The sequence below is a fragment of the Callorhinchus milii genome, unplaced genomic scaffold, assembly GCF_018977255.1.
Source record: "Callorhinchus milii isolate IMCB2004 unplaced genomic scaffold, IMCB_Cmil_1.0 Scaffold8, whole genome shotgun sequence".
Classification (NCBI taxonomy): Eukaryota; Metazoa; Chordata; class Chondrichthyes; order Chimaeriformes; family Callorhinchidae; genus Callorhinchus; species Callorhinchus milii.
The window spans coordinates 17693452-17720376 of record NW_024704749.1 but is presented as its reverse complement, the minus strand read 5'-3'; the positions used below and the strand labels follow the sequence as shown (position 1 = coordinate 17720376).

Here is a 26925-nt window from a genome sequence, read left to right as displayed (position 1 = left end):
AGTTAAATGCATTAAAGTTGACTAAGGATATACATTCCGCGCCCCCCCCCCCCCCATTTTACTCCTCAGATCCCCACGTTTACACAGACCACTGTTCTCAGGTCTCTGTCAATGTTGCTCTGAAGCAGCCACTAAGGTAATGCCGCTGTGTGAAAATGGCAAAGTCCTCTTCCCTGTTAAGTGTCTCTCTTTTATAAGTGGTTCACCTGTTTTTAATCTTAAAGGTAATATCTCAATCTGCGTAACCCATAGGGAAGGCACTGTCCTTGAGAGCAAAGCTCATCTGTCAATTGAGATCGAGAAACATTAATAATGGCAACAGAACACATCTCACTTTCGTGACATAGAGAGGGGCAGCAAGCAGGGTGGATATAAACTGAGGGAATACGTGGGAAGGAAATTACAACCAGTTAAGATGAAACTCAAGCTGAGTGGGAAGAATCTCCGCTCCTCGTCTCTCTCATTCAAAAGAATGCGATTTTATGGTTATAAGATTGGTCTAGACATTCTGAGGCAAGTCATATTTAAGTCACGGGGATCAAAAATTGTACCAAACAATGAGATCACCGTGGTCCTATAAACCTGGCTTCACGTTAAAAGCTCCTCGACAATGCCAGTGGCAAACAAGTGCATTGATCAAGTGTTCTGCTTGAGAGGTTAACTGTAGAAAAGCACTGGCTTCAGGATCAGGGTTGATGACATTGGATTGGAAAGCGAGGAAGAGAAATTGGGGGGGGGGGGGGGGGGAGAAAAAAAGTAATAATAAAAAGAAATCCGTCAAATGATCATTTCCCCAAAGGCATTGAGTCGCTCTGAAACCCAATGGTTTCAGAACTCAGTGAAACACACCACAATTACAAAGTAATGTGTTGCAGGTGTTCATGTAATGTCAATCATAACAGCAAAACTTCATAGCAGTCCTCACCGAACACCAGATTAGATTGCAGTCTTGTAACCCCTCCAAAGGTCTCTTCTTTTATAATGTACTTTATGAGGTGAAATGTTTCTGTGCTGACAGCATTGGTCAACGTGCTCCGTGTTATTTGTCAGAATGACGCTCGTACACACAGATAAACACTGGAGGCCTTGTCACCGCAAGTTAATTGAAAAATAATATGGAGCCAACTACTAGTATATATTATAGCGGTTTAACCCTAAAGTTCCATTGATAAACTAGTCCTGATTCTGATTTAACCTTATGCTCACTCTCAACAGGAAGGGAAAAAAAATAAATTTCAGTTTCGATTTTTAAAAAACAAATGTAATCTCTCACTAAAGGACACAGTTGAGCTAAACTTTCCACCCTATGGTAACAAAACAATTTTTTTTTTTTTTACAGAACTTCATTTAGTGAGTTCTAAAGGTGTTCAGTGCACAAGCCACAACGATCTTAAGAGCTGGAGCTGACAAGATGTTACTTTCACTTGAATGAAACACACCATCTTCTTTACAACTTATCTTTATGTAGCACTTTTCATGTAAAAGGACGTCTCGAAGCAAAGCATAAGATTTAATAGAATCGAATGTACGTAGGCAAATGCTTCTGCTAAGAAGCCAGTTCAGTTACCATCAGTGAATAATCAAATTCATGCCAAAGCATTTGTTTGCTAGAATTAAGCTGTTTGCATTGAGAAAGCTTCTAGATAGATGTATGCTAAGTGATAAAATATCACATTTATTGTACAGTAATGAAGACTGCTTCGTGATCTACTGACAAGTACACATTTTGTAAAAGCAACTTCACTGCACTTTGGATTTCACATATTATAACCTTAAAAAGGCCTCTTAATGAAACGGTCGTAATCCAGTATTGAAGATGCAAACATAGATTCTCAAAACTATTTGACTAAATTTGTGACTGTATGTTTTGGCCATTTGTCGAAACGTCTTGTGGAAAAAGTTTATTAGGCTTGTTCAAATAAATAGATTATTATGAGATTAGTTTTGGGAGTTGAGCATGTATTTAGTTCAAGAATCCCATGCTTCATGAAGGGAATAAATAATAAGTTAGAACCAGAGTAAGCCAGGACTTTGAAACCAGTCTCCAGTATCGATGCCTTGTTGACCGGGCCATGGCTTTTGGAACTTGCCGGGCCATATACCACAACATTTAAAATAAAAGAAAAATCCTTTGTGCAACTCACACAATTGCAAACAGTAGGGAAGGACACTTATGGCACCATGGCTGTACTTCTTACAGAAAAGAAAATTATCAGGAATTTCAGCTCTTGCCAATATCTCTTTAAAACTCCTAAATCATAGTATTTGGAAAGAAAATTGAAAGCATGAGGGCACTTTACTGGACAGATCTGGAAATTTCACAGGCATGAAATTTGGAGCTGTAGTAGTGGAACCCAAACTGGTTCAGTTTTGATCATTTCAGACGAAATCTTTTGTGTTTATTACCATGACAGTCACATAATAATACAGCTCTTAATGATTGGTACGAGCTTTACAGAGTATTCAATTTCAAGTCTTTTCAGAAAATTAACTGTAATTAAATAAAATAGCAAATCTATCAGGTTGCATACAGCCCATCTGTGAAACAGCCAAATTTAGCCTTTCCCCTTGAGACCTCTCTGTAGTGCAATTCCACAATCACAATGCAAAAATCTCTCTCCTTAACAACCAGCATCATAACAGCACCTTTGCCAAGAAGGGTTCAATGGATTTTAAAGCAATTATGCAACTGTTTTTTCAACTTGCAAAATCTCCATTTGGCTAAAGTCATCTCTGGGTAATAGCCACCTTTAGTAGGTCTGACGGGAGATTAGGACAATGGTAATAAAAGTAAATTGCAACAGTCCTCGCTCTAAAACGTCTTGAAACTTAATATTTCACATTTGTGTTTCGGTACATTTGGTTTGTAAACACCTAAAGATTCAGGTTGAGAAGTATCAAAGAACGTTAAATGGTGCATTTAAAACACGTCACCCAGCAGAGACCCAACTACTCCTCAGGGCAGTGCAATGATTAGGTCTTAACAACTTCCAAAGGCTACTTTGCCATGATTCTATTGAACTGAACAATAAACTATGGAGCTTTCCCCTCCACAAAGTCAATGCCAACATCAAGAATGGGATAACCACTGCACAGTGTGTATGGAAGGCTCACATTGAACATTGCTAGAACTCGGTTGGGGAAGGGGGGCGTGGGGGCTCTCAACTGAGACACAAAGATTTCGTCAAGGGACTTCTGCTTCAGTCACTGCAGTGAACTAGAACACACAGCAATTCTCTGGCAGAACAAAAAATACTCTTTATGGGGTGGATTGGAATCAAAATATCCTCTTTTTGACACTATAATTATTAAATTATTGCTGTATTAAGTATTGCTGAATATGTATATTGCTCACTTGCTCGGGAAACATAACCTTCCCTATCGGGATTAAAAGGTCTTGCCGAGTCTTTAATTCAAGTTCATTTGCCAGAATCACATTCATCTCCTGATAAGATTATGTTGAAGAAAAACAGACGCACAATTCCATATATGTTACATATGGCAATGCATTGCTATAGAGACAGTCGTACTCCTGATATTTTCTGTTTAGAACTAGGGAGACTGAGAGGAGCCAGGTCCATCATTAATCCTTTCAGAAGAATTGAGGCGAGCACACTGTAACTATGGCTCGATTTGGCAAAACTCGTTTGAATATCAGTTTTGAAAGTGTACGTTCCATTCTACATCTTTTAGACTAAAGCACTCAGGTGATAATCACATTATGGATTCAAACTTGCCAGAGTCAAAAGCTGTGGTTGCCGAAATCATTTAGCATTGAGCAAGAAAGAACCTGCCAACATAATAGCACGCCTTTAAATGTGCATTACTTTCACAAGCCACTGTAGGTGGTGGGGCTGATCGTTTTAAACTGGACCACGTGGCTTCTTATCCTGAAAAAAAAGATTTACCCCTTTTACGATCTCCTTCTCAACGCTAAACATTGCGTGGAACATCTGCAGGAATGAGGTAGGAGCTGTGGAAACGCTTGGGACAGCTGTAGTCATATCTCGTACACAAACCAGTGAAAAACGGTGCTGGACTGAGAGTCGGGAGAGAAAAAAAAGAGGAAATGAGAAATTGCAACAGGCTTTGTGTGCCAGAAAGTGGCAGAGATTTTCTGCTGTCCTCTCGTGCCAGAATGACTCTGCCACCAGAGGGTGCTCATAGTGTTTATAAATGAAGGAGGATCTGTCGGGGTTGGTAAGGGGGGGGCACCAAGCAAGTCCCATCACAATGCAATGTGGAGCCATTTGGGTCTCGGGTCCTGCAAATCGAAGCTATCAGCTGCAGTAGCACACATGTTGAATCCTTGGTACAGTAATTAGCCAAAAGCAGCCTCCTAGTACTGATCAGGTTACACAGCGGTACATAATCGTAACCATTTTAAGCACAGTATAAACATTTGGCGGCCTCACACCCAAAGGAGACCGGATCTGCTAAAGTGCTAATAACAGCATTTATCGTGTTAAGAGTATGCGGGTCCTCTTTATTATTTATTCAGCATTGTGAGAGCAAAAAAATCTCCGGCCAAATAAAAACTAGATATAGTGAAGAGGACGGCCGAGGTGAATCTACAGCTTGGTCTCTTGGATATAAAGTCACAACCATACATTGGCATGCCAAACTATCTCAAGCCCCAACAACTACTGTGAAGCAGTTATTTTCTCCCTTGTCCCCAGAGGAATTCAATAAACCTATTGCTTTGGAGTAGCAAAAAATGTTTGTGTGTGTGTGTGCGTGTGTGTATAGAGCTGGGCAACTATTTGCATTAAAAGCTGTGCTGCCACAACCACCATTACATCCTTACTGACCCTCCCAGGACAAACAAGCTCCGGAAATTAGTGCAGTTCACTAGGCAGGGAAGCTAGAACACAGTATGAACAAAACCCAACCATAGGTTTTCAGGTCACGACCGCGACATTACCAACATCCTTTTTGGGCTCCACATTTTTCGCTAAATATTATGGCTGCCTATTCACGTGGAACCATTTTTGGAGGGTGGGCAATTTGGATTTAACTCGTTGGCTCCTTTTGTTGATGCATTAAAGCCCTGACGGAGGTAAATGAAGTAGATACGGGAGTTTACAGGGTTACCGAGCAATACGACCACCATGGTCCAAGCCACCCCCCTGGCACTGAGAATTCAAGTCCTTCTCCTGATCTATTGGTTGTGGAGTCTGGAAGCAGCTTTTGTGGGGTTTTATCCAAGCCTTTGCTACCTCTGGACGATGTCACTGATTTCTTTCACAGACGAGAGAAGTTTGGTGAAGTCCTGACTGGCTGAGCAGATCTGCAGCTCCCGCAGGTTGTTCTCCAGCTTGTTGATGGCCTCCCTGAAGGCAAACTTGTTGCGCATCTGTTGAATCGAGTCCACGTAGCTCACACAGAACGTATACAGGTTTTTACCAGCCTCCAGTACTGCGCTGTGACTGGCCATTTGCTCAGAATTCTTTCCGATAGCCGCTCGCAATGCTTCTGTGCTTTCCAAAACTGTGTCCTTGGTAATGTTGGCGCTGGTAATCTTCTCTGGCTGCTGCCGTGTCTTGCGCAAGGAAACTCTGGTGGAGATAAGTGGAATGAAGGGCGTTGTGGGCAAGGATTGCTGGTCTCCGCTTGTGTTTGGTAAGGCAGGTTGTGTGGGTGAAGGTGCAGCTGATGTGGTTAACGGGACCACTGTAGCTGATGGCTTCATAGAGGATTGAGGCTTTGGTGCAGAATGGAGGAGAGGCCTTTTCATCACATCCCCTGATTGGCTTGGTTTCGAGGCATCACTACTCACAGTGTCTGTGACCTGAGTTGGCTGTTTGTGCTTGACGCCCGTTCCCGTCTCCCCCGCAGTCTCGTGGGTAGGGCTTCGAGGAGGTTTCACCGATTTCACGCCTGGCGGAGGAGGGGGCGCGGGCTTGGGCTTCTGTAGCTTTCCCCTGTCCTTCACAGGAACGGACGTGAGCTGATCAGAAGGCTGCTTGAACCTTCGTATCCGCAAGTCATCGTTCGACAGTTTAACTCCACCCAAGTAGGTGGAGCTTGGTTTCAGCGTGGGGGACGTGATGCTGGAGGCCTGATCGTGCAAAGGAGGGACTAAGGCACAAGACTTTGCATTCTCTTCTTTGAGTTCTTTCTGGGTGTGACCTGCCGGCTGTCTGCGCACGAGTTTCAGCGTTGATGCCGGTGGACTTGAACTGGGGCTCGACTCCAAGTTGTTGAACGTGTCATCAGTTACCTCCTCGTTCTTCTTGGGCAGCCGAGGAGGAGTGGTCATGTTTCCTCTGGGAAGAACGTCCACCTTGTTATCGTTTGTCCTCTTTCGGGGCAAGGCTGGCTTCTCGTTTCGGTCGCAACCCAAGGCCACGGATTCGGACTGCTTTCCTGCGGATTGCAGATCCCGAGGGAGAGTCAGTGCTTTCCTCTCCGAGTCTTTATTTCCCGGGGGCATGGACGATGCAGAACAAGACCTCATGAAATGTTTTGTATTTGTCGTGGACTCCTCATCATTCCCAATAGGCTTTACCAGAACTAGAGTACTGGACTTCTTCGAATTTGGGGAGAAGAAACCAGTCGGTCCTGCCGGGCTCCCGTTGGTGACCCCTGCTCCGTTGTTAGCGCTTTGTGCCCCAGTGCTAAACGACTGCTGAAACTTGGTCGGATCGATTGCGTCATTGTGAGGCCCCACACTGTTCACAAAGGCACCGTTGTTCACATCTTTACCAGCTACACTGCTGTCTTCCGCTGTTTCCCCTCTTTTCTCCGAATGTCCATCCATATCCCGAAAGGAGCTGCTGCGTTTAGGAGGGGTCGGCGCAGTCTTTTTCTTTTTCTTGATGAAAGAACTAAAGATGGAAGCGGTCTTTCCTTTCTCTTTAGTGAACGACTGCAAACGCTCCTCATCGTTGCAGTTGCTATCCGGTTCTCTGTCCTTCCGTGGAAGCATTGGGGAAATGGCCATCTCGTGATCCAGTCCATCTATATTTCAGTGAGAGGGTCAACGCAGATTAAAAGACGGTTAGTGTTAATTCCGTGAAAATATATGTCAACTAACTCCACAAATCATGTTGCTTTTGAAATTCCAAAAAAAGTCAAAATTTATTTTAAATAAAGTGTGTTTCTCAAACCCCGACCCTTCATCATTTTATACACTTCTATCAAATCCCCTCTCAGGTGTCACTTTTCTATTCCCAAATAACAAAATTAGCAATTAAAATAACAAAATAATCCTTGAATTGGATATAGCGCCTTATCACAGCTTCGAGGCCTCTCAAAGCACTTCACTGGACTTACTGTGAAGTGCAGCGGCTGTATTTCGTAGGTGAAAGCGGCAACCAATTTGTGCAGGGCAATGTCCCACAAAATGTCAGATTCTGGACAGATTGTCTGCAATACCTGCAACCCAGTTTAACTTTACTCACATTTCGGTGCAGGATTTAAAATCTAATCTGAGACGTACCAAATTCACCTGGAAGTTTAAATGTTGAAAGGGGCATCTCTTGAACTTCATTTGCCTCTTTGCTTTCTGTTGTTCTCCTAAGAGTTCGGGTTTTGGTTGGAAGTTCTGGCGCCTGAGGCTTATGACTAGCAGAGCTCTTGCCTCCTTTCTTTCCAAGTTCTTTTTCTACCTCTGAAAAGCACATTATAAAGATCAGTGTCATTTTCCTAACGGACGGTCAAATATCATGTAGTTGAATTTCATGGCATTTATTCTAAAAACATATACTAACGTGGAAGGCTGATGCCAGACAACTCTAACACAGCCTTTTACATTCAGAACTAATGGGATTCCTTAACAAAGGAAAATGGGAATAAGTCACACTGACTCACAGGAACTCTGCTCAGTGTAACTTATCCCCCGCTATCAGAAGAAATCCCACTATGAAGTCGGCACATTTTTGACCCCAATAACCCACAATAAAGAGAACCCGCTCTAACACATGTGCTGATATTGATTAGCAGAGGCAGTTTGTTACAGAAATGGAACCTACTATTTCCTGATTGTTAAGACATCAGAGGAATATTTCCTGCCTTCAGGTCACAGATCAGAAAAGCTTTCAGTACATGACATGAAATGTAAAATACTTCAGAGTATTAATATTCAGGCTCCAAGGTACAATATAGTATTGCCCTCCAGTACTGCACCAATCCAGTAATTTGTCACATTTGGGTAATATAAATCTAACTAATTCACTCCACCTGCAGAAACTTGGTACCACATTCACTCAATATGCACTTCCACCTCATCTGTTGTTAGATTTATCACTTCTGCTGATTTGAGTTAATCCACAACAATTTGCACTCATATTGTTCCTTTCACATACATTTCACCATCTCAAAATACTTTTTTTTAAAAAGAGAGTGGAAGCCCAAGCAGAGGGTGTGAAGAAATGGCCAAAGGTGTCATCAAAGAAATGGATCTTCGACTGTGTTTTGAAAGAAGAGAGGGAGTGGGTGAGGTGGAGGGACATCAGAAGAGAGTTCCGTAGGGCAAAGTGGCTGAAAACTTGCCCACCAATTGTGGGATGGAGGTGACCGGTGGGTGGGGCTGAAGAAGCTCTGAGTTGGCAGAGCAGAGGGAGCAGCCAGAGGAGTAACAAGAGTTTGCAAAATGTTGTAGACTTAAGCGCTTTATCTTAAGGCTGTGTGTCACTGAACTGACACTTACCTTCAGATATGCTGGATTCTTGGAACATCGTGTCAAAAGCTCGATGTACATCTGCAAACGATGGCCTGTCCCCTGGGTTCCACTTCCAACCTACATGCAAGCATTGTGGTTAGATCAAAACGCTGACAATTAGTCAACTGCAGGAACAGTCTTGAGGCAAAACATTTTTTTTTTTTTACCATGACACGGTTTTCCAACTGAGAGTCAAATAATACCAATGAACCCGTAATAAAACGTGGTGCTGGAACAGATAGTAGCTTGTAAGACATTGGTCAAAAATACAGCAAAACATTTTATTCAGTCAGTAAATAAACTTTCGCTCCCCATCCCTCTCCCGGTGACTCAGTTGATAAATTATCTGGAGTGACAATGTGTCACACAGATCCAGTAAGTCAATGTTCCTGGATTGAGGGGTAAAGTGGGGAGGGTGGGGGTGGAAGGGGAGAGAATCAGCCAGGGTTCACTAAGCTTATTTCTGTGCTGAAATTCCTGTTTCTCATCAATTAAATGCGGAAAATCTGAGAGGTTTTTTTTGCTATCAAATCCAGTTATGCTTTGTGTTCAACTGATTTACAATCCAATCTTGGAACAGGCATCATGATAACCAGGAGATAGTTTGGTTAAAGAGGTTATGCCGTGATGTGCCAGGCCCTTGTTTCTAAGGGAACCGACACCGTTCAATATCATCTTCTGAACATGTCACTGTGTGCCAATCTGATAGATGTACTCACACGCTCGCATCAACTCGTACACTTTCTCAGGACAGCCTTCTGGCCTCTCCATCCTGTAGTCTTTTTCCAACAGGTCGTAAACCTGTGAGAGGTCAATCCCGGGGTAAGGAGACATACCGTAGGTCGCAATCTCCCACAAAAGAACACCAAACGCTGCAGGCAAAAATAAAATGCGTCAGATTACTTCACTCTAACATTGAGACTGCAGGGACTTGTTAGGACTCAAGCTGGATGTAAAGGTAAAAAGTTCTGTTTCTAAGAAATTGCACCAGATAGTTGCAATTTAAAGCCATCATCGATAACCTCTCAACCTAAACTAACGATGATAAATAGGCTCATTGTTGATGTTCCTTTATTTCTCCACATTTTCAAAGTTTTGTTTGGCAGTGAATGCAAAGTGTACATGTGAAGTACAAGGAAATGATGCTGTGGCGGACAATTTTGGGGTCCTGAGCAATATAATGGAGCGCTTTGATAGTGGCTGCCTTTGCACTTACCCCACACATCCGATTTGATTGAAAATTTATTGTAGGCCAGGCTCTCAGGAGCTGTCCATTTAATGGGAAATTTAGCTCCAGCGTGTGCCGTGTAAGTGTCCCCCGTCATCAACCTGCTGAGCCCAAAATCAGCCACTTTAACCAAGTGGTTCTCCCCTACGAGGCAGTTTCTGGCAGCAAGATCCCTGTGGAAAGAAAGATTGTGAGGAACCATTAGATCACTGGGATCTGTGGACATCTGTTCCTCAAAGTGGAAGATGGTCTTGCAATTTATTTATACAGTCTCAAAGAATTTGACAAAAGTCACTTACAATCTCATTGTGACCTACATAAATATTTCTCTCTCTGTTGCAAAAGGGTCATTGTAAATTATTATTTCTTGCTCAGCGCCACTTTCACACCCAACACATTTTAAAATTATATTTTGTGAATACAATTTTCTGTAAAATGAATTCAATCTGACGTTGGGGCAATCACTGGAAAGTTCATTGGAGTTGGAAGGATTTTTCATTTCTGCACATTGAGATTATTCGCGTCAATACGAAAGACTTGTGCTGCTTTGAGATAAGTACCTGTGAATGAAATTTTTCTTCTCCAAATACTCCATCGCCGATGATATCTGAGTTGCCATATAAAGCAGCACAACTGCATTCACCTCTTCCTTGTTGCAATCCCGCAAGTAGTCCAGGAGATTACCATGAGTCATAAACTCAGTGATAATGTAAAACGGAGGCTCTCGAGTACATACACCTTTAAACAAAATGTACAGTTGTCAAAGCATATAATAGCCTCCCTGTGAACGTGGAACTAACTTCCACATTCTGTTCACGACCTCTCATACTGTAGATTCCTCGCCCCGGGCGTGGACTACTAACTCTGGCTATTCCTCAAAGTGGAAGATGGTCTTGCACTACAACAAGGTGAAGACTATATCACTGCTGCGAAGTGCAGCAAAAATAGCTCTAATGCATAGGGTGGTCTGAGCTGGACAAGCAGCAGGAAGCTTGGCAGGCAGCGCTCTGATTGGCAAGCTAGTGGTTTGAACATACCGATAATATAATAATCCTTGCATTTGATATTGCATCTTATCACAAAGTTGAGAGGTCTTACACAAAGATTTTATTGTGAACTGTAGTGACGGTGTATTTGTAGGCAAACGCTGCTGCCAATTTGCGCACAGCAATGTCTCACAAACAGTTATGAGCAGCTGTACAGATATGTCGCAGCCAGAATTATTTTGTGATTCTGGACTTTCAATTATTGTAATAATAATATAATAATCCTTGCATTTGATATAGTGCCTATTCATGTCTTTGAGGCGTCTCAAAGCACTTCACAGAATATACTGTAAAGTAAATTGACTGTGTATTTTGTGGGCAAAACTGTGATATTCAAACACTTCCAATCATGAGAACACAAAATGCCACATACCCAGCAGCTGAACCAGATTGGGATGTTTAATTTCCTTCATAACTGCAGCTTCTTTCAAGAACTCTTCCACTTCCATAGTATCTTCCTGGGGAAAGAGAACATCTCAGAGTTAGGTAAGGAAGACCAGTGAAGGAGAGCCACTATAACAAGACACAAAAAGGCTTTCACTTCATTGAAATCTGTAATGCCGTGCACTCAAAAGCAAGTTAGTTTCACAGTCTTTATAAAACACAATAAATGTAGCGTTGTTTCACCACAGATCTACTATAGTTAATATGCAGTACAAAAATTAGAATGCTGACAATGAGGCAATTGCAGAGCCAAATAAACACATGAAAACAAGACATTAACACTGCACAACTTTAGTTAAGGTTTCAATTTATATTCTTGATGCTTAAAAATTCTGCACTTTCACTGTAACAGACTTTTTTTGTCCACTGAACAAACTGGAACCTTAGGCACAACAAACACTGTGGTGAAATTGGTGGTGAATACTGTACTCATTACCTTCTCTATGAACAAATGTGTACAGGTCCTGGGGCAAGTACTGTGTATCAAATCCAGTCTAAAAATATTATATGAAGAACTGGAAAAATTTAAACAGTGAACAAAGTAAAGATCCAACAGAACACAGCTGGGTTTATTGTTCAAGTGTTTTATGTGACTGACAGCATTTAAACAGAACCACACCTTGAACAGGTCTGGTGAACCAAATTATTTCTATTATGAATCCATTTTGAAACCTGTGCGGCGATTAGAATTTGCCCGCTGCCCGAGTTTTGATTCAGTTTATTACACTTTTGAAAGTCAATAAAACCCATAAGTAACTGAGAAATTAAGTATGGAAAGAGCTACGGAAAGGCGTGTTAAATGTCACGTCACACGCTTAGCATTCCAGTGCTATTCACACGCGGAAAAAAAAAAATGCGTGACAACATAACAGATACAGAACCGAATAATTTTGCATCTTTGAATTACTACCGAGAATTTAACATCCACGTGCTGGGAAGGTGCTGAGAGTACGATTGACACTAATTGAATTCCACAGGCAACACTCCAGAGCCTTTATTTATAGGTCAGATGCTATTATCAAGACAACACCAAACAAACAATTCACTTTGCAGCCTGCCCTAACAACCTAGTCTTGCTTTTCAGCATGCTAAATATCCACCTGGCCTCACGATTCCTCTCCATTCACAATGCTAGACACTGCAGCCTGCGGAGAACTAGGCAGTGAAACTGCAGCCTTCTCTGCAATTAAGACAGTATCACAATAACGGCAACAAATTACACTTGTATAGAGCACCCTCCACGTCGCAAAGATGTCCCAGGGCGTTACAGCTTTGGTATCTAAACAAAACAGCTATGTCAGTATTATGAAACTTTGTGCAGCTACAGTGAATACTTACATTCTATTCAAGGAACGTTTGTGAAGAACAAAAATTGTATGCGATAGACTGAAAAAGACTCAACAGTTTTCAAATCGTCTATGAAAATTATATTCCTGGTAAACTACATCTCTGGACTAGATTCTTCGATGCCATTACCGAAGCTTAAACTGAAATCATCAGTACCTTTAGTGTCTTCACTGCCACAGTTAGATTGTATTTCTTCCAGACTCCCTCGTACACCTCACCATACTGTCCGCCACCCAACTTGTGTTTCATTGTAATATCTGTTCTTTCTATCTCCCACTTGTCGTAGTTTGGGGAGACACCGTAAATGGTTGGCTTGTTGCGTTTGGGTGCTGGATAGTGTAGTGTTGTGATAAGGCCATCAGCCACTGTTGAGTGGTGGTGCACAAGTTCTGCCAAAGTATTGAATCGACTTTCTGAGGATACATACAGCTGAAAGACAAAGAAAATCAGTGTCAACGTTTTGAAAATTAATAGATTCTGATGGGTTTTCTACAATCATTTTCGATTAAGATTAGAAAAGCCAACATTTTTGATCGTTTTAATTTAGAGAAAAAAAGTGCTTGCATTTTTATAGCTTCACATTAATTACTGTCTATTACTATTATTTTCTTTTGATGGCAAATGTAGCAGCCATTTCATGTAATGCAAGATACCACAAACAGCCTCGAGATGAATGACTAATTTATTTGGAGGATTATTGGCCAGGACACAATGGAGAAACTTTCTTCTGAATAAGTGTCATGGGATCTTTAACGTCAACTTTAAAGTTTAAAGAACAGGCAGAATTGACCTTAATTTAAGGTCTCACAACAAAGGATGACACAGCAGTGGTTCCCCAGCACTGCAATAGAGTATCTGGCTCATAACAAACTCAAGCCCCAACGTGGGGCTTTAACCAATAACCTTTCAAGTGCTGCTATCCGAGCCAAACTGACACCTTCACGCAGATCACAAACCCTTTAATTTCACCCAAGTACATTCCATCGTGTTCCCATATAAAAGTGGGAATGTGAGACACACTGATATAGTTATAGCTTCCTGAAAATAGATATCAGTACATTAAATATAGAAAAGCCAACAAATCTTTTGAAGATTGCTCATCAATTATCAATAGAAAATACGAAGCCCATTTGTTTCCCTGCATTACTGAATGCAACTGAAATAAAAGAACTCTATACAAGACAAATTACATTTGTATAGTGCCTTCCACGTCGGGAGGACGTCCCAAGGCGTTGGGATAAAGAGGAAAACTTCAGATCCTAAAAAGGGTCATCATCCCGCCAATGTTTCAGCGATAGAGTAGTGTATCGGTAAATCCAAGCAGAACCACTACACCAGTGGTACAGAGTGGGTTAAGGTAATTCAGGCAAATGTTTGGCACTCACTGACTCCATTTTCACCATCTCGATTTCTAGAGGCAGGAAAGTTAAAGGCAGGAGCTGAAATGGCTCCAAGGTGACATGTTTGGTAATGGAATGTCGCAATCGAGCCAGCTCTATGTGGCAATCGTGCTAATCCAGTGCCTGAGCCAGGTGGGCCTGCAGTACTCCAGGGCACTGCTGATGATAGCACAGCCAAACTGTCTCATTGACAGGACTTGGAAGGGCAGACCAGTCACTGGGGGCAGGAAATCATCCTACTCTACTCTTGTTCACCCTGCAAGCCAAAGCCCTGATGGGTAGGGTAGTCCTAGCTGGACATGCAGAGCGAAAGCTTGCCAGACAGCGCTATCAATGGCAAGCTATGCGGTTTTAGCTGGTTAAACTCCAGCAGTATCCCAATGCACACTCTGAGGTCCCCAAACCTTGGCTCTTGCCAACCTGCGCCTAATACTTTCCGGAATTAGGTAAGCAGGATGTGTCCCTCCAGCCAAGAGAGAGTGCACGTTCCATTTCAACAATCTATCTCTGGAATTTCCGTGTGTAGGTGGGATGCATGGAATTCTCAGTTTGGTTTGGATACTCTTAAGCACGGGGATGCGTTTCCACATGTGTCAGACACCCGGCTTTTTATTATGATAAGATTTATACTTTTAAACTTTTTTGCATGTGGGCAACATTTTTATGGTAGTGGAGGGGTGGATGGGAAGATGACCAGTGAATAAAACTAAAACATATTGTTTTTATTTAAAGAGCTCGGAGCAAATTGTTTTTGCTGCTGCTTCCTGCTGAGTGAGGGATGAGAGTGGACTGGATAAACAAAGAGGCAAAGGGAAGCAGTGTGATATCCTTCATGAGGCACGTCCCATTGCTTCAAATAATAATGAAAACAATAAAAACCCTTGCATTTGGCATTGGCTATAATGCCGAGAACAATTCAAAAGTGTTTCACAAGGTTTCTGTAAAGTGCAGCGACTTTATAGGCGAGTGTTCATTAACTGCAAGGCTTTAATAGCCCTTGCCACGATTGACCAAAAATTCATTGACATTAACATACAAACAAAAAAGTATCGTCTCTGTTTAATTTCTGTAATAATTATCCTTGCATTTGACATGGTGCCTTACCACGTCACGAGATGTCTCAAAGTGCTTCACAGATTTCACTGTGTAGCGTAGTGCATTTGTTGGGAACGGTTTCATCCAAACCGCTACATAACAAATTGTTCATGTGTAGTTGGAGTAGGTTAGGTAGTCAATGGAGAATAAATTTCTCTCGGTAGAACTTATTCCCAAAGGTCTTCATCTTCAGCCTGTAACGAGGTACGACTTTCATTTGCAATGATACAGTGGCCAAAGGAGCAGCTGAGGCTCCTGCCCTCAATAAGGAGAGAGGCTAAAAAAGAAAATCCTGTCTTAATATCAAATATAATAGCTTCACAAAGGGGTGGGATTCCGTCGCAATTGACAATATAGACAAAGTCTGCTTCACATAGCGTAGTGTATTTCAGCGCCTCAGGACATCCTTCTGATGTGAAAGGCGCTTTATAAATGTAATTTGTTGTTGTTGTTTCTGTTTCATTCTGTTTCAATTGGCTATCATGACAGCATCCCAGTGCTTTTGAAGCCGAAGCTAGAATAACGACAAGCCTCAAAAGGAGTTGGGATTCTAATGCGATAATCAATAGTAACAGAGTCGGGGAAGCCTCCCTAGCATCTTACAACTGCGAAGGAGCTAAACTTGATATAGCCAGAAACAGATGGTAACTACAGCACAGGATGGGATAGGGTCACTGCTACTTAGGCTAAACAGGGCTCACATACCCTTCCTGGTCAATTTCAGGAGGGGCAGTGCGGTGAAGGAACACTGTAAACTAACTTGATTGACATGCAATATTTTCCTTTTGGCATCAGCGTGTATGGCTTGGTCATTGTTGTTGCTCGAATAGGACATTCCAAATAAGAATAAATAAGACAGTCTGCAGCCGTGGCAGTTTCATTAATAAGAGGGAGTAGCTCACAGTAACTGTGAAATTCCACAGGGCTTGTGATATACCACCTGAGGCACTGGAATGGAAGCCAAGAGCTTGATGTTTCCTGAGCCTGTTGTCATGGAGGAGGTTGTAGGCAGTGGAGGAGGTTGGAGGAAGGCAAATGGCATGGAGAGAAAAATGGCAAAAATGTAAATAATTTCTTTTAAGAATCCAAATCCTGCTATGAATGGTATGCCACATAGAGCCACGTGCGCTGGCCTAATGATGCGTCCTGGTGTGAATGCTTTTTGTTGGTCTAGAACAACAACCTTGTGAAGAATTTCATCAGACATTCCACACGGAGAATTGCTAGCAAGGCCGAGAGCAGTAAATCTCAGGGTTTCTGTAGGAGATGACAGCTGAAGGCAATATGTTTCCTTCCCCCATAAGATGCACCGAACTGTTTACAGGGGTCAGTTGTGCTGCTGGGTTCCGCTTACAAAGCACTCCGGGACACTACCCACGTGAATATAATAATAATCCTTGCATTTGATACAGCGCCTTATCACGTCTTCGAGACATCTCAAAGTGCTTCACAGATATACTGTAAAGTGAACTGGCTGTACATTTTGTGGGCGAGATAAATGCAAGTTGCTGTTGTTGTACAAAGGCAGTCCACGCCACAAGTGGCACCGCTGTAAACTGAACCAGGTTGTGCTCTACCTGGCCAGAAGGGAACCAGAATACGTGCAAGGTAAAATGCCACGGTGTCAGAATTAGCTGCGTCCCATTGTCGGCACTTTCTCAGCAGAAGAAGTGGTTAGCAAACACGTTCCCTTCACACTGGCTGAGAGCAGCCTTTGGTGGACTGACTCCAACTCTGCGCTCCAAGTCCCATTTAATTACTTTGTTGTGCAAAGCACAAAGGCAAGTATGTCTACAAGTTGTAAACGCATTTTATTTCTCCTCTTCTGAACTGACAGGCTTCTCTTTTCATTTTATAAGTTCTTTTGTACCCTTCTTACGCTTGTATCATTACAAAACGAAAAACCAAATTAAATAAAAGAAAGGAGGGAAGTAAATGATCAAAACTATTTTTTTTAAAAAAGGCGAATCTCACGATATAAAACTATTGGCTAGATGACTGCTATATGACTGTACGCAGGAAATCTTTTCCTTAAAAAGCATGTACGCTCACTACACTGTAAAAACTACTTAAAAAGGGCAGCTTTAAGTTACCATGAAACTAGCCGCCAGGATTAAGCTACCTCAAACAGTCCACCCCCACTTACTGAGCAACAAGTCTGTAATACGTCAAACTTCTGGCATCTCCCAGATGTAGCGTTAGGAGCATAAGGTTCCAGAATATTGCCAAAATACAATGAAATTAAGCTCTTGCTTATTTCCGACGCTACACAATAAGTGTGATTTGAGTGGAGAGGGGAAAAAAAAANGAAGATTTCTGTGCTGCAGAAAATATTTGGCACGATTTGCTAGCCATTTGGACACCAGTAGGTTTTGGAAAGCAAGGAAAGTCAGATTGTTGGTTGTCACTGGAATATCCCAGATTTGGGGAATTTGGAAATCTTGATCCATATTCCGTTGCCTTGGTGCCTTTAAAACAGTGTGTCACTGGAATATTTAATGAAGGTTTTATGAGAAAGTGTTTTAAAATTTATTTAGATTTAACAATGCAACAAAATCCATTTTATAAACTCGATCCACACAAGTTTGCAGGGCTATGGGGAGAGACTGGGGGAGTGGGATTGATTTAGATAGCTCTTTTCAAAGAACTGGCACAGACACGATGGGCCAAATGGCCTGCTTTTGTGCTGTATAATTCTATGATTCTAAGCTGCTACTTTGGATGCAAATATTATAAATTCCGCCTCATGTTTCGATGAAATAAAAGCACACATACTCCAGATTCTACAGCTTTTGTAAAGATAAAGATGTAATAAACAGTGACCCAATCTAACCTCTGACATGAAAGGCGCTACATAAATGCTATACAAATTGGTTGTTGTTGACTCACATTTCTCAGAAATTCTTGTAAAAATATTGTAAAAAGTTTGCACAATATTCATATTAACAAATGATAGATTTCTGGTAGAAAATAATATCTGGGGATACAGTATATAGTTTTGGACACAACATGTCAAGCGACTGCCAGGATGGTGGAAGGCGAACTAGATGGACCTTGGTCTTCTTTCGCCCAGCAAATTCTTATGTTCTAACCACAAACCTGTGAATGTGACTTTACTACAACATTTTCTCTTTTCGCTTCCTATTCTCTTTTGGCTTGTCGGGTCAGCAGTGGAACTGGGCACTGCAACGAGTCTCAAGTAGGTTTGAGGTGGGAGAAGAGCCTGGCAGATTCTAGTCAGGAGGACTGAGTAGCTAGGCTGCAAACTGGGCTGGGTCAGTAATGAGGACTAAGAAATCAGTCTGGGAGTATACGGTCAGCAATACAAACATAATCCGACAGGCTGGCTGCGAGGAGCGTTTCTATTGTGTGCTGAGCAATCAGGCTGCGAGCAGGGCCAGCGCAGCAATGACCCCAGGGCAGTCAAGCTGGGAGCAGGAGAAGTCGTGAGTGCTGAGCTGAATTGGGAGTGTGTTTCCGGTACAGTAATCAATACTGAGTGGGTCTGGGTGAGTGTGCGATTGGGTTCAGGAATAAAAATTGAGTAGGTCGAGCTGTGAGTAGAGGCTGTGGAAGTGCAGTTAATTGCCTGAGAATGTATCGGCAGTATTGTCTGTGCTGTATTCTGTTACATGATTGACAGACTGGCTCTTCAAGTCACTTCAAAGAGACAATGCACTTCACTTCATTCTAAACAGTAATTTCCTGCATCATTTGCCCACAGCAAATGCAAATAATAAATCTGGGTCTGCAACACCCAGTGATCACCTGCCTTCTCATCTCGCAGCTGAACAACGGGACAATTGCATTTTAACTGAAGGCGAACGTGGGAATTTCCTATTAAATTCTCTGAAATATTTTTACTAGGGAAGAAAATAAATTCCGTTTGCATGCGCCACAAGTCTCGAGGAACAATAGACTAACCTATTTAAATGTTCTCAACAGGTTTAAGCACATCAAAGGAATTCTGATCCGAAGGTTTGAATGATTGAACTCTTCCTCCTCCCCCCACCCCACCACGGTAAAGCAACAACAACTTGCATTTATACAGCGCCCCTCAGGCAGTGTAGGGTCCCAGAGCACTTTACAAATGTGCCGGCTGAATCTAAATTATTCTGAATTCAGCCAGTCTAAATCAAAACTATTGGGCATCTATTCAAAACTTATATGTAAACATGTTTTTGGTTTCTCAAGGCTGATTTTGGGCTTGCATCAATTCTAACATCTCTTCTCCAAAAACAGGTGAAGAAAATTCCCCTTCCCAGATATTTCTTTGGGTAGGAAGTTACGTTAACAGTACTCTCCTTATCTAATGCCTCGCCAATAGCATTCCCTTTTAAAGTGTAGCAAATTCAGTTCGGTTAGCAGCAACATCTTGGCATCACAACCTGTCAATGAATTAAACAGTAAATTGGGAAGAATTGTGTTCTTTGAACTCATGTAAGTAAATCCTACGGGTGCCAATATTGACTATTACTTTAATGTATTCTTTGCAGTTAACCCAGACTTCAACCCTCAAATCATCTTCACATTCGGAAAAGTAACATACAACATTTACCAGAACTGAGATCAATTTTGTATAAAACTACGCAACAATAAGACAAGACTCTGTTCCTTCCTGCATCTGACCACAACAGACCCCACTACAGACTTCTCCATTGTATGAATCAGACATTCTTCCTGTCTAGCCTTTCTGCCGACTTAATGCAGTTACAAAATTAAAATATTTAACAACCTGCATAAGCATTTTTATACTGTATCCTTCAGATAGAGGGATTGTGTGCGGTGGTAGAGGGGGGAGAGGGCTACAGCTGTGTCAATGAGATAGGATGTTAAGTGGCTTTTGAAGATTGAGAGGAGGAGCAAAATAAAGGGGTTGCGGAAGGAGGTTCCAGATGGTGGGGGCATAGATCGATGGAAGTATGCTGAACAGAAGAGGCAGGCAGAAGAGTGAGATTGGAGAAGATCACAGAGGTAGGAGGTATGAGGGCATGAAGGGATTTGTAGGTGAGGGTGTGGATTTTGAAGGCATCCTGCTGGGTAACAGGGAGCCAGTAATCTGACGAGGGCAGGAATGATGGGCACGCAGGGTTTTGTGTGGGTAAGGATGTGGAGATCAAAGTCCTGAATGAGCTGAAGCCTGTGGATGGTGGAGGCTGGCGAGGAGGGCATTTGAAAAGCTGAGCCTGGATGTCATGAATGAGGGTTTGGCAAATTTGGGCATGAAGTAGTGATTGTGAAGGGGATCGGGGACGCTACCCCACATGAAGAGCACAACATAAATGCAAGTTATTGTTGAGAATGGCGATGGAGTGAAGATGAAGAAAAACAGTTTGGGACAGGAACCGGACGTTAAAGAGATGCTACTTCTCGAAGAAAAGGAAGTTCCACCCAATGCCAACAACCCTCCAACTAAATTTAGTCATTCTCTTCATGACTGTTTGTAGGACCTTGTTGTATGCAAATTGGCTGCCATGTTTGTCTACAAATACTCATCCAAGCACAGTGCTACCATTCCTCATGTGAATCTTGATTCTAAGAGAATCCAAATATAAACGTAACCACCACTGAAATCAATGGTGTCAAGGCCCTATCCTCCAACCTAGTAGAATCTTACCTTCCCATCAGACGCACTGTTTATCCTGTAGTGGTATACCCTTCCTTCGTAACGAAGTGATATGGATCTCTGTCCGGGGCTACTTTCACTCTCCCGCACCAGAAAACTCCCATTAATACCACTGCTGAGTAGGTACTCTGCAGCATTGCGTGAAACTGGCCCATGGTACCAGGAATGTTTCTCGAGACTGTTAACGGGTGTAATATAGTTGCTAGGAACCCAGCCCTGCCCATTTTTAGTCTGAGCCTCGCACCATTCTCCATTGTGGTTGTAGCCCAAAACCCGAAGTTTTTCACCTGTCGAAGAGAGAGAGAAAGAGAAACTTTTACTTATGGGTTATGCAATACTGCTCTGTTCTTTAGACTCAAACTTTTGAATTCCTATACTACAGGTTATTTAAAAAAAATCTCACAAAGTTCACATAGATTGAGTTGTGCAATTAAATCTATTTTTCAGCTGTTTTTCAATGACTCAGTGCATAAGCTGAAAGTGAATAGAAGTGGACAGTAACAGAGAGGAGTTTTAGTCAACTGTTGACTAAGGGGTTTATGGGTTAACTATCATATCGAACGCAATTAAATGTGAATCATAAGCTCTTAAAGTTAATCAACTTCACTTCGAAACAACTACGCATAAAAACATGGGCTCAGGAGCCAAGTATTAAAAAAACCTCTGAAACTGAGCCACAGGTTACTGAGTGGCCAGTGTCCAAGGTAATTTCAGACGCCAAATTAGAAAATCCAGGCACATTGGTGCCAAAGTGGTGGCAAGCTGGGGTCTATTCATCATCTTTATGTGGAAATTTATTTTATATTCTCCCGCACCACAATTTCAGCTTGTACATGCAGATCCAAACAAGCTGTTATCTCCCGGGACTTGGTGACCATGGGCACCTCCTACACTAGTACGCAATGTTCCTTTCAGTGCACCAAGTGATCACCAACTACCTCCTCCATGTGCACAAGAATCCTCTGTGTTTTTAAGTCAATTTACATTGAATAGACCTTCAAAAAGAACGAGGTTGCCAACTCACCTTTGGTTATGCTGAGTGTGTTGTCCCCACTGGCGACAAAATCGTACAGTGCAACAAAAAGATTTGGGTCATTTTCACTGGGGCAAGCGAGCAAGTTCTCTTTAGAGTTCCACCGGGCAGCCTCATTCAGACCCTGGGTTTCAAACTCTGGACGGTGCAGGGCTTCTGTGAAGAAAAAAAACACACAAAAATATGATACTGTTTGTAGTATAGTGAGCAATCTCACAGCAATCTGACTCATGAATGAAGACCTAAATATCTACGGAAATGGGACACATACAAACATATATATTACACACACACAAACAAAAGGTGAAGGGCTGAATAAACCAATCAGTGTTCAATCAACTGAGCCACTCAGAATATCTGAACAGGTGCTTGCAGAGTTAATTTGTGCCTTTGAAGATGGGATTAAATAGTGTGTGCACAGCGGTAGACAAGGTGGGTGGCTAAAACATGTTTGGAGACAGGCTAATTCTGTGAATCTACTATTGGGACAGAGGAATAGATAACTGAGAATGCAACAGAATATGTTTTACCACATAGAATATATTTTTGATCAAAGCCCTACTTGATGGTTATTATCTCAATGCAATGCAGATGTTAGATTTTTGTATTTGAATGGTTCATAGAAAACCACAAGCCTCAGTTCTACCTCCCCAAAACAACATTGCCTTTTTTTTGTATTGATCAATGATAAAGGCCTGGTTGGAGGCTTTCAGACAACAGAATAGATTGGGTTTTGAACAGTGAGTCACTGGAAAAAACTGAACTTGTTTTACACTGTATAATTTATCGCACTTGGTACAATAACATTTATTGTCACTTAGCAACTGTGGTACGAAATTATGCTGCTACAGCCTGAGCCAGTATTTTTCCAGATTTGAAGCTTTGATGTAATTATACCATATAAATATTATAAAAAGCAATGTAACAGACCCGACATCTGTTCCAACAAGAATATTCATCTAACGTTTTGGTAACAGATGAATCAACCGTCTTCAGCATAGTAACACCATATTCTTCTACATCAGCGGAATGTGGAATCTGAAGAGATTTATTGTAAAAATACTATCCTGGCTGTAGGACCGTATTAGCTCTTCAAAGCTTTGTTCAACGTTGCTCTGATGCACTTTCGTCAAATTTAAAGCTGTGTTACTTGGTTCTATCTTTTTCTCTTGGCCATGTACGTGGTTCTTCTGCCCATCTCTCACCTTCTCTGACTTTGCCTACCAAAGGCCTAAACAGGCTTTGCTTCATGTGTGTCATCCAGAGAAGGTAGCGCTCTTGCCTCTGAGTCAAAAGGTTGTGGGTTCAAGCCCCACGTCAGGATTTGGAATCACATAGTCTAAGCTGACACCCCAATGTGGTATTGGGGATGCGTTGCATTGTCGGAGGTACCATCCTTCAGATGAGATGCTAAACCGAGGTCCCATCTGCCTGTTCAGGTGGATAGTAAAGATCCCACGGCACTATTCGAAAAGAGAAGGGAGTTTCTCCCGGTGTCCTGGTCAACAATCCCCCAAATAAATGTGGTCACTCGTTCCTTGGCTGTTTGTAAGACACTGCTGTGCACAAATGGCTGCTGCTTTTTGCCTACAAAATATATAGTCAATGCACTTCGAGACGCCTCAATGACGTAAGGTGCTATAGCAAATGCAAGGATTATTATTATGTTACATCTAACCGTTTAACTCCCCCGCCACTCAAAACAAAACCGCCACAACCTAAATACCTTAACTTAAAAGCCAAGATTTTATTTAAAAAAAAGCAAATTGTGAATGACGTTGATCCAGACAACTCCTGAAACATATTGTAACCAGTTTCCTCGCATTTACTGTATTGCACTGGCACAGGCCACTGCCTGGGTTTGCTGCCAGTGTTGTACATTGCACATATGATGCTGCCAGTGCCCCTGGAGGCCAAATACTAATCTACAGAGGTGCTTTTCTTATTGTCAGATTTTTTTGGGGTCAGCCAGGTGTCTGACACATGCGGAATCCCATCACCATGCTTTAGAATATAATCAGATAAATATCTGAAAAGGGAAACGTAAAATGGAATGGAGAAACGTTAGGAGAATGGGACTGAAATTATCGCTCTTTCAGAGAACCAGCATGGGCACGATGGACTGAATGTTGCTGTAAAGTTCTCCGGTTCAGTCTGCTGTGGAAATGGGGCAGCTTTTTCACAAGCACCTGCTTCCCACGGGTGATTAACATGGCATTTGACTTATGCACACCAGATCACAGCAGAGGTCTGGAAAACTCTCTAACTCTTTAGATCACACCTGAAGACCTTCCTCTTCCTCACGCCTGAAGACGGTCACTTTCCCTCTCTCCCTGTTCAGCGCTCCAAGATGCTACCCCGTGTGAAGGGTGTTATATATAAATGCAAGTTGCTATTGATTGTACATGGTCCTTCCAGAAGAGGAAGCCATATTCAGCTTTGCTTCAATCGCAAAAGCATCAGGACTTTGTTGCTCTCTTAAACAATTATGGAGACTGATCTTAAATGCATTCACACAGGCATGCACATAAGACATAACCCCTTTTACGCTACAAGCTATCATTGAATTGCATAGAACCTTGGTAAAAGATTGATGCTGCTTCCTGATATTAACTTTATATTCTTGATACTGTCTTTAGTGGACTGAGAACTGGTATCAGTTGTATCACACACAATTCGAGCCGTCTTTTCAATGAAAACCTGTTCATCAGCTTGGTTTGGCAGCAGTCCACCCGCACACAGCAAAAACATAATAATAATAATCCTTGCATTTGATATAGTGCTTTTCACGTCGGGAGGACGTCCCAAAGCGCTTCACAGAACACACTGTAAGTGAATTGACTGTATATTTGTGGGCGAACGCGGCAGCCAATTGCGCACAGCAATGTCCCACAGTCGTAGGTTGAAAATGACCAATTTATTATTGTTTTTGGAGGGATTATTATTAGGCTCTGTGTGGAGTAAGGAAACTTGCCCAAGGTTTCGCCCTCTGCCTGGAACTGAACTCAGGTCTCTCGCTTGCAAAGCGAGTGCTCTAACCACTGAGCTACAGGACTCCAGATGCCATGCCAACTTTAAGGCAGTGTCAATGTGGACACAAGATAAAATCTTAATTCTATATAGCCAGCATGATCACCTCAATGATAATCTTAACAATGGGAACTGTTTGATGTGTTGAGTTAGCACAATACCCTTTCAGAAAAGCACCTGGGTTCAAATCCACTTCATAACCCAATTTGGGTTGATCTCAATCCAATTCCTAAGTCACACGAGGCCAGAGCATAAAACCGCCCACCACTGACACTGAACTACATGCAATCCAATTCAGAGAGAGACCACATAGTGGTATACAAAACAGGAAGTGCGCCATGGAGGATGCCTGCGTGGGATCAAAGCACATTTTGCAAACAGTGCAGAATTTGCTTCACTTTGAATCTGGCCATCCATGCTTTTGTTGACCCGGGGGCTGGATATGTGGAACGAGTGTCCAAATGATTTTAAAAAGCCTCCCAACTGAAAATCTCTCATTTTGGTGATCACAAAATAAACAGATGTTTAACTTAAACAGTACATTTTTTATAAAAAACTAAAATGATCCCTTTTCTCTCCTTGAATTTCTGTGCAACACAAGAAAGGCTCTTCCCCGAGGCTCTCAGTCCTCCACCAAGCTGCACAACTGTTCACATAGAATGTCCTAGGATGACTTGTCTCCAACATTCAACGAGTGGGTAATCTCTTGTCCTTTTCTTTTGGTCCACTGGGAAATTTAACACACACATCTGATAAAACTTGAAAGAGAGTCCCCAAACCAAATTCCATATGTATAGGGTTTCTGCTCATCTGATATGGAGTCTACAACCCTTGATTTTTTTTTGCTAAACTGTGCCTAATACTTTCCAGGATTAGGCAAGCAGGATGCGTCCCTCTGGGGAGCAGTGTGCACACTCCATTCCAGACGGGGGGAAATTTCCACGTGTATGCGCAATTCTCAATCTGGTTTGGATACTCTTAAACTTAGAAATGGGTTTGTTTCAGACACCTGGCTGACCACAAAAAAAAACTATACCAGACAAGTGGAAAACATCCATACAGTATGTGGAATCTATTGTCCATAATAATAATAATAATCCTTGCATTTGATACGTCTTTTTTTTCCACGTCTTCTAAACGTCTCAAAGCGCTTCACAGAATACACTGTGAAGTGAATTGACCATATATTTGTGGGCGATACCACTCTTCAAATATAAAGAAATTAGCACGGAGGGAAATTGCAGAGGCAAATCTGTATCCAACTACCCCATGGCATTACATACTGGATTGGAGCTCAATGCATTGCTGTATTCCATTGCTCTCAAATTCAAAACTTCTGAAATGTCTCGAGCAGAAAGAATTCGCAACTAAAACAAAGAAAACTGGGCTTGCTATAAATACTGAGAGCACCCAAGTTGTGTGCATGGCAGAGTTTTGGATGAGCTGGAGCTTTTGGAGTTGGAAAGGCCGGAGAAATACATATTTGAAAAGTCGAAGAGAGGAAGTGCCGAAGGCGTAACAAAGGATTTTGGCAACACCGGCTGTTAGATAGGGAGTGATATGGCAAAGCTGCAGCAAAGTAGTCTACAACTGGCTCTGTGAGGGGGAGAGATTTCCACAGCCTTATGCAGTGCTAATGCATTTGTATTGAAAATATTGTACAGTAGTAGAAGTGAACACCATTTAATGATCATTCCCAACCATTCAAAAGTGTTGATTCTTTCAAGAACAAATGGGATAGATTTCTGTTCGGAAATAATATCTCGGGATACAGTATATAGTTTCGGACACGACATGTCATGCGACTGCCAGGATGGTGGAAGGTGAACTGGATGGGCCACATAATTTTAAGTTGTAGTAACAGAGGCAGCAAAAATCCCAGCACAACGTCTTTTCTATTTTAGGGACCAGAAGAGACCATTTGGCTACTCAAAGTCTTTTTTTTAAAAAAAATCAGACACTGCAATGCTCAGAAAGCTTAATTCCTTCAACTTTTTACATATATTAAACA

At 42.0% G+C, this 26925-nt stretch overlaps 1 protein-coding gene across 3 annotated transcripts in view; it reads right to left on the bottom strand.

The window, feature by feature from the left end:
- Window positions 1-735: 735 nt before the first annotated feature.
- Window positions 736-26925, bottom strand: part of abl1 (c-abl oncogene 1, non-receptor tyrosine kinase) — a 55868-nt gene continuing 29678 nt past the window's right edge. For 2 of the 3 annotated variants that reach the window (XM_042337674.1, XM_007900250.2), the window contains exons 2-11: window positions 21876-22040; window positions 20843-21138; window positions 12887-13159; window positions 11313-11397; window positions 10454-10631; window positions 9882-10066; window positions 9385-9537; window positions 8654-8743; window positions 7445-7615; window positions 736-6963 (exon numbers count right to left, since the gene is read on the bottom strand). In XM_042337674.1, the coding sequence (XP_042193608.1) occupies window positions 5216-6963; window positions 7445-7615; window positions 8654-8743; window positions 9385-9537; window positions 9882-10066; window positions 10454-10631; window positions 11313-11397; window positions 12887-13159; window positions 20843-21138; window positions 21876-22040 (3344 nt within the window). In that variant the 3' untranslated portion in view covers window positions 736-5215. The remainder of the gene's footprint in view (window positions 6964-7444; window positions 7616-8653; window positions 8744-9384; window positions 9538-9881; window positions 10067-10453; window positions 10632-11312; window positions 11398-12886; window positions 13160-20842; window positions 21139-21875; window positions 22041-26925) is intronic. The other variant, XM_042337675.1, reaches the window with a different exon arrangement.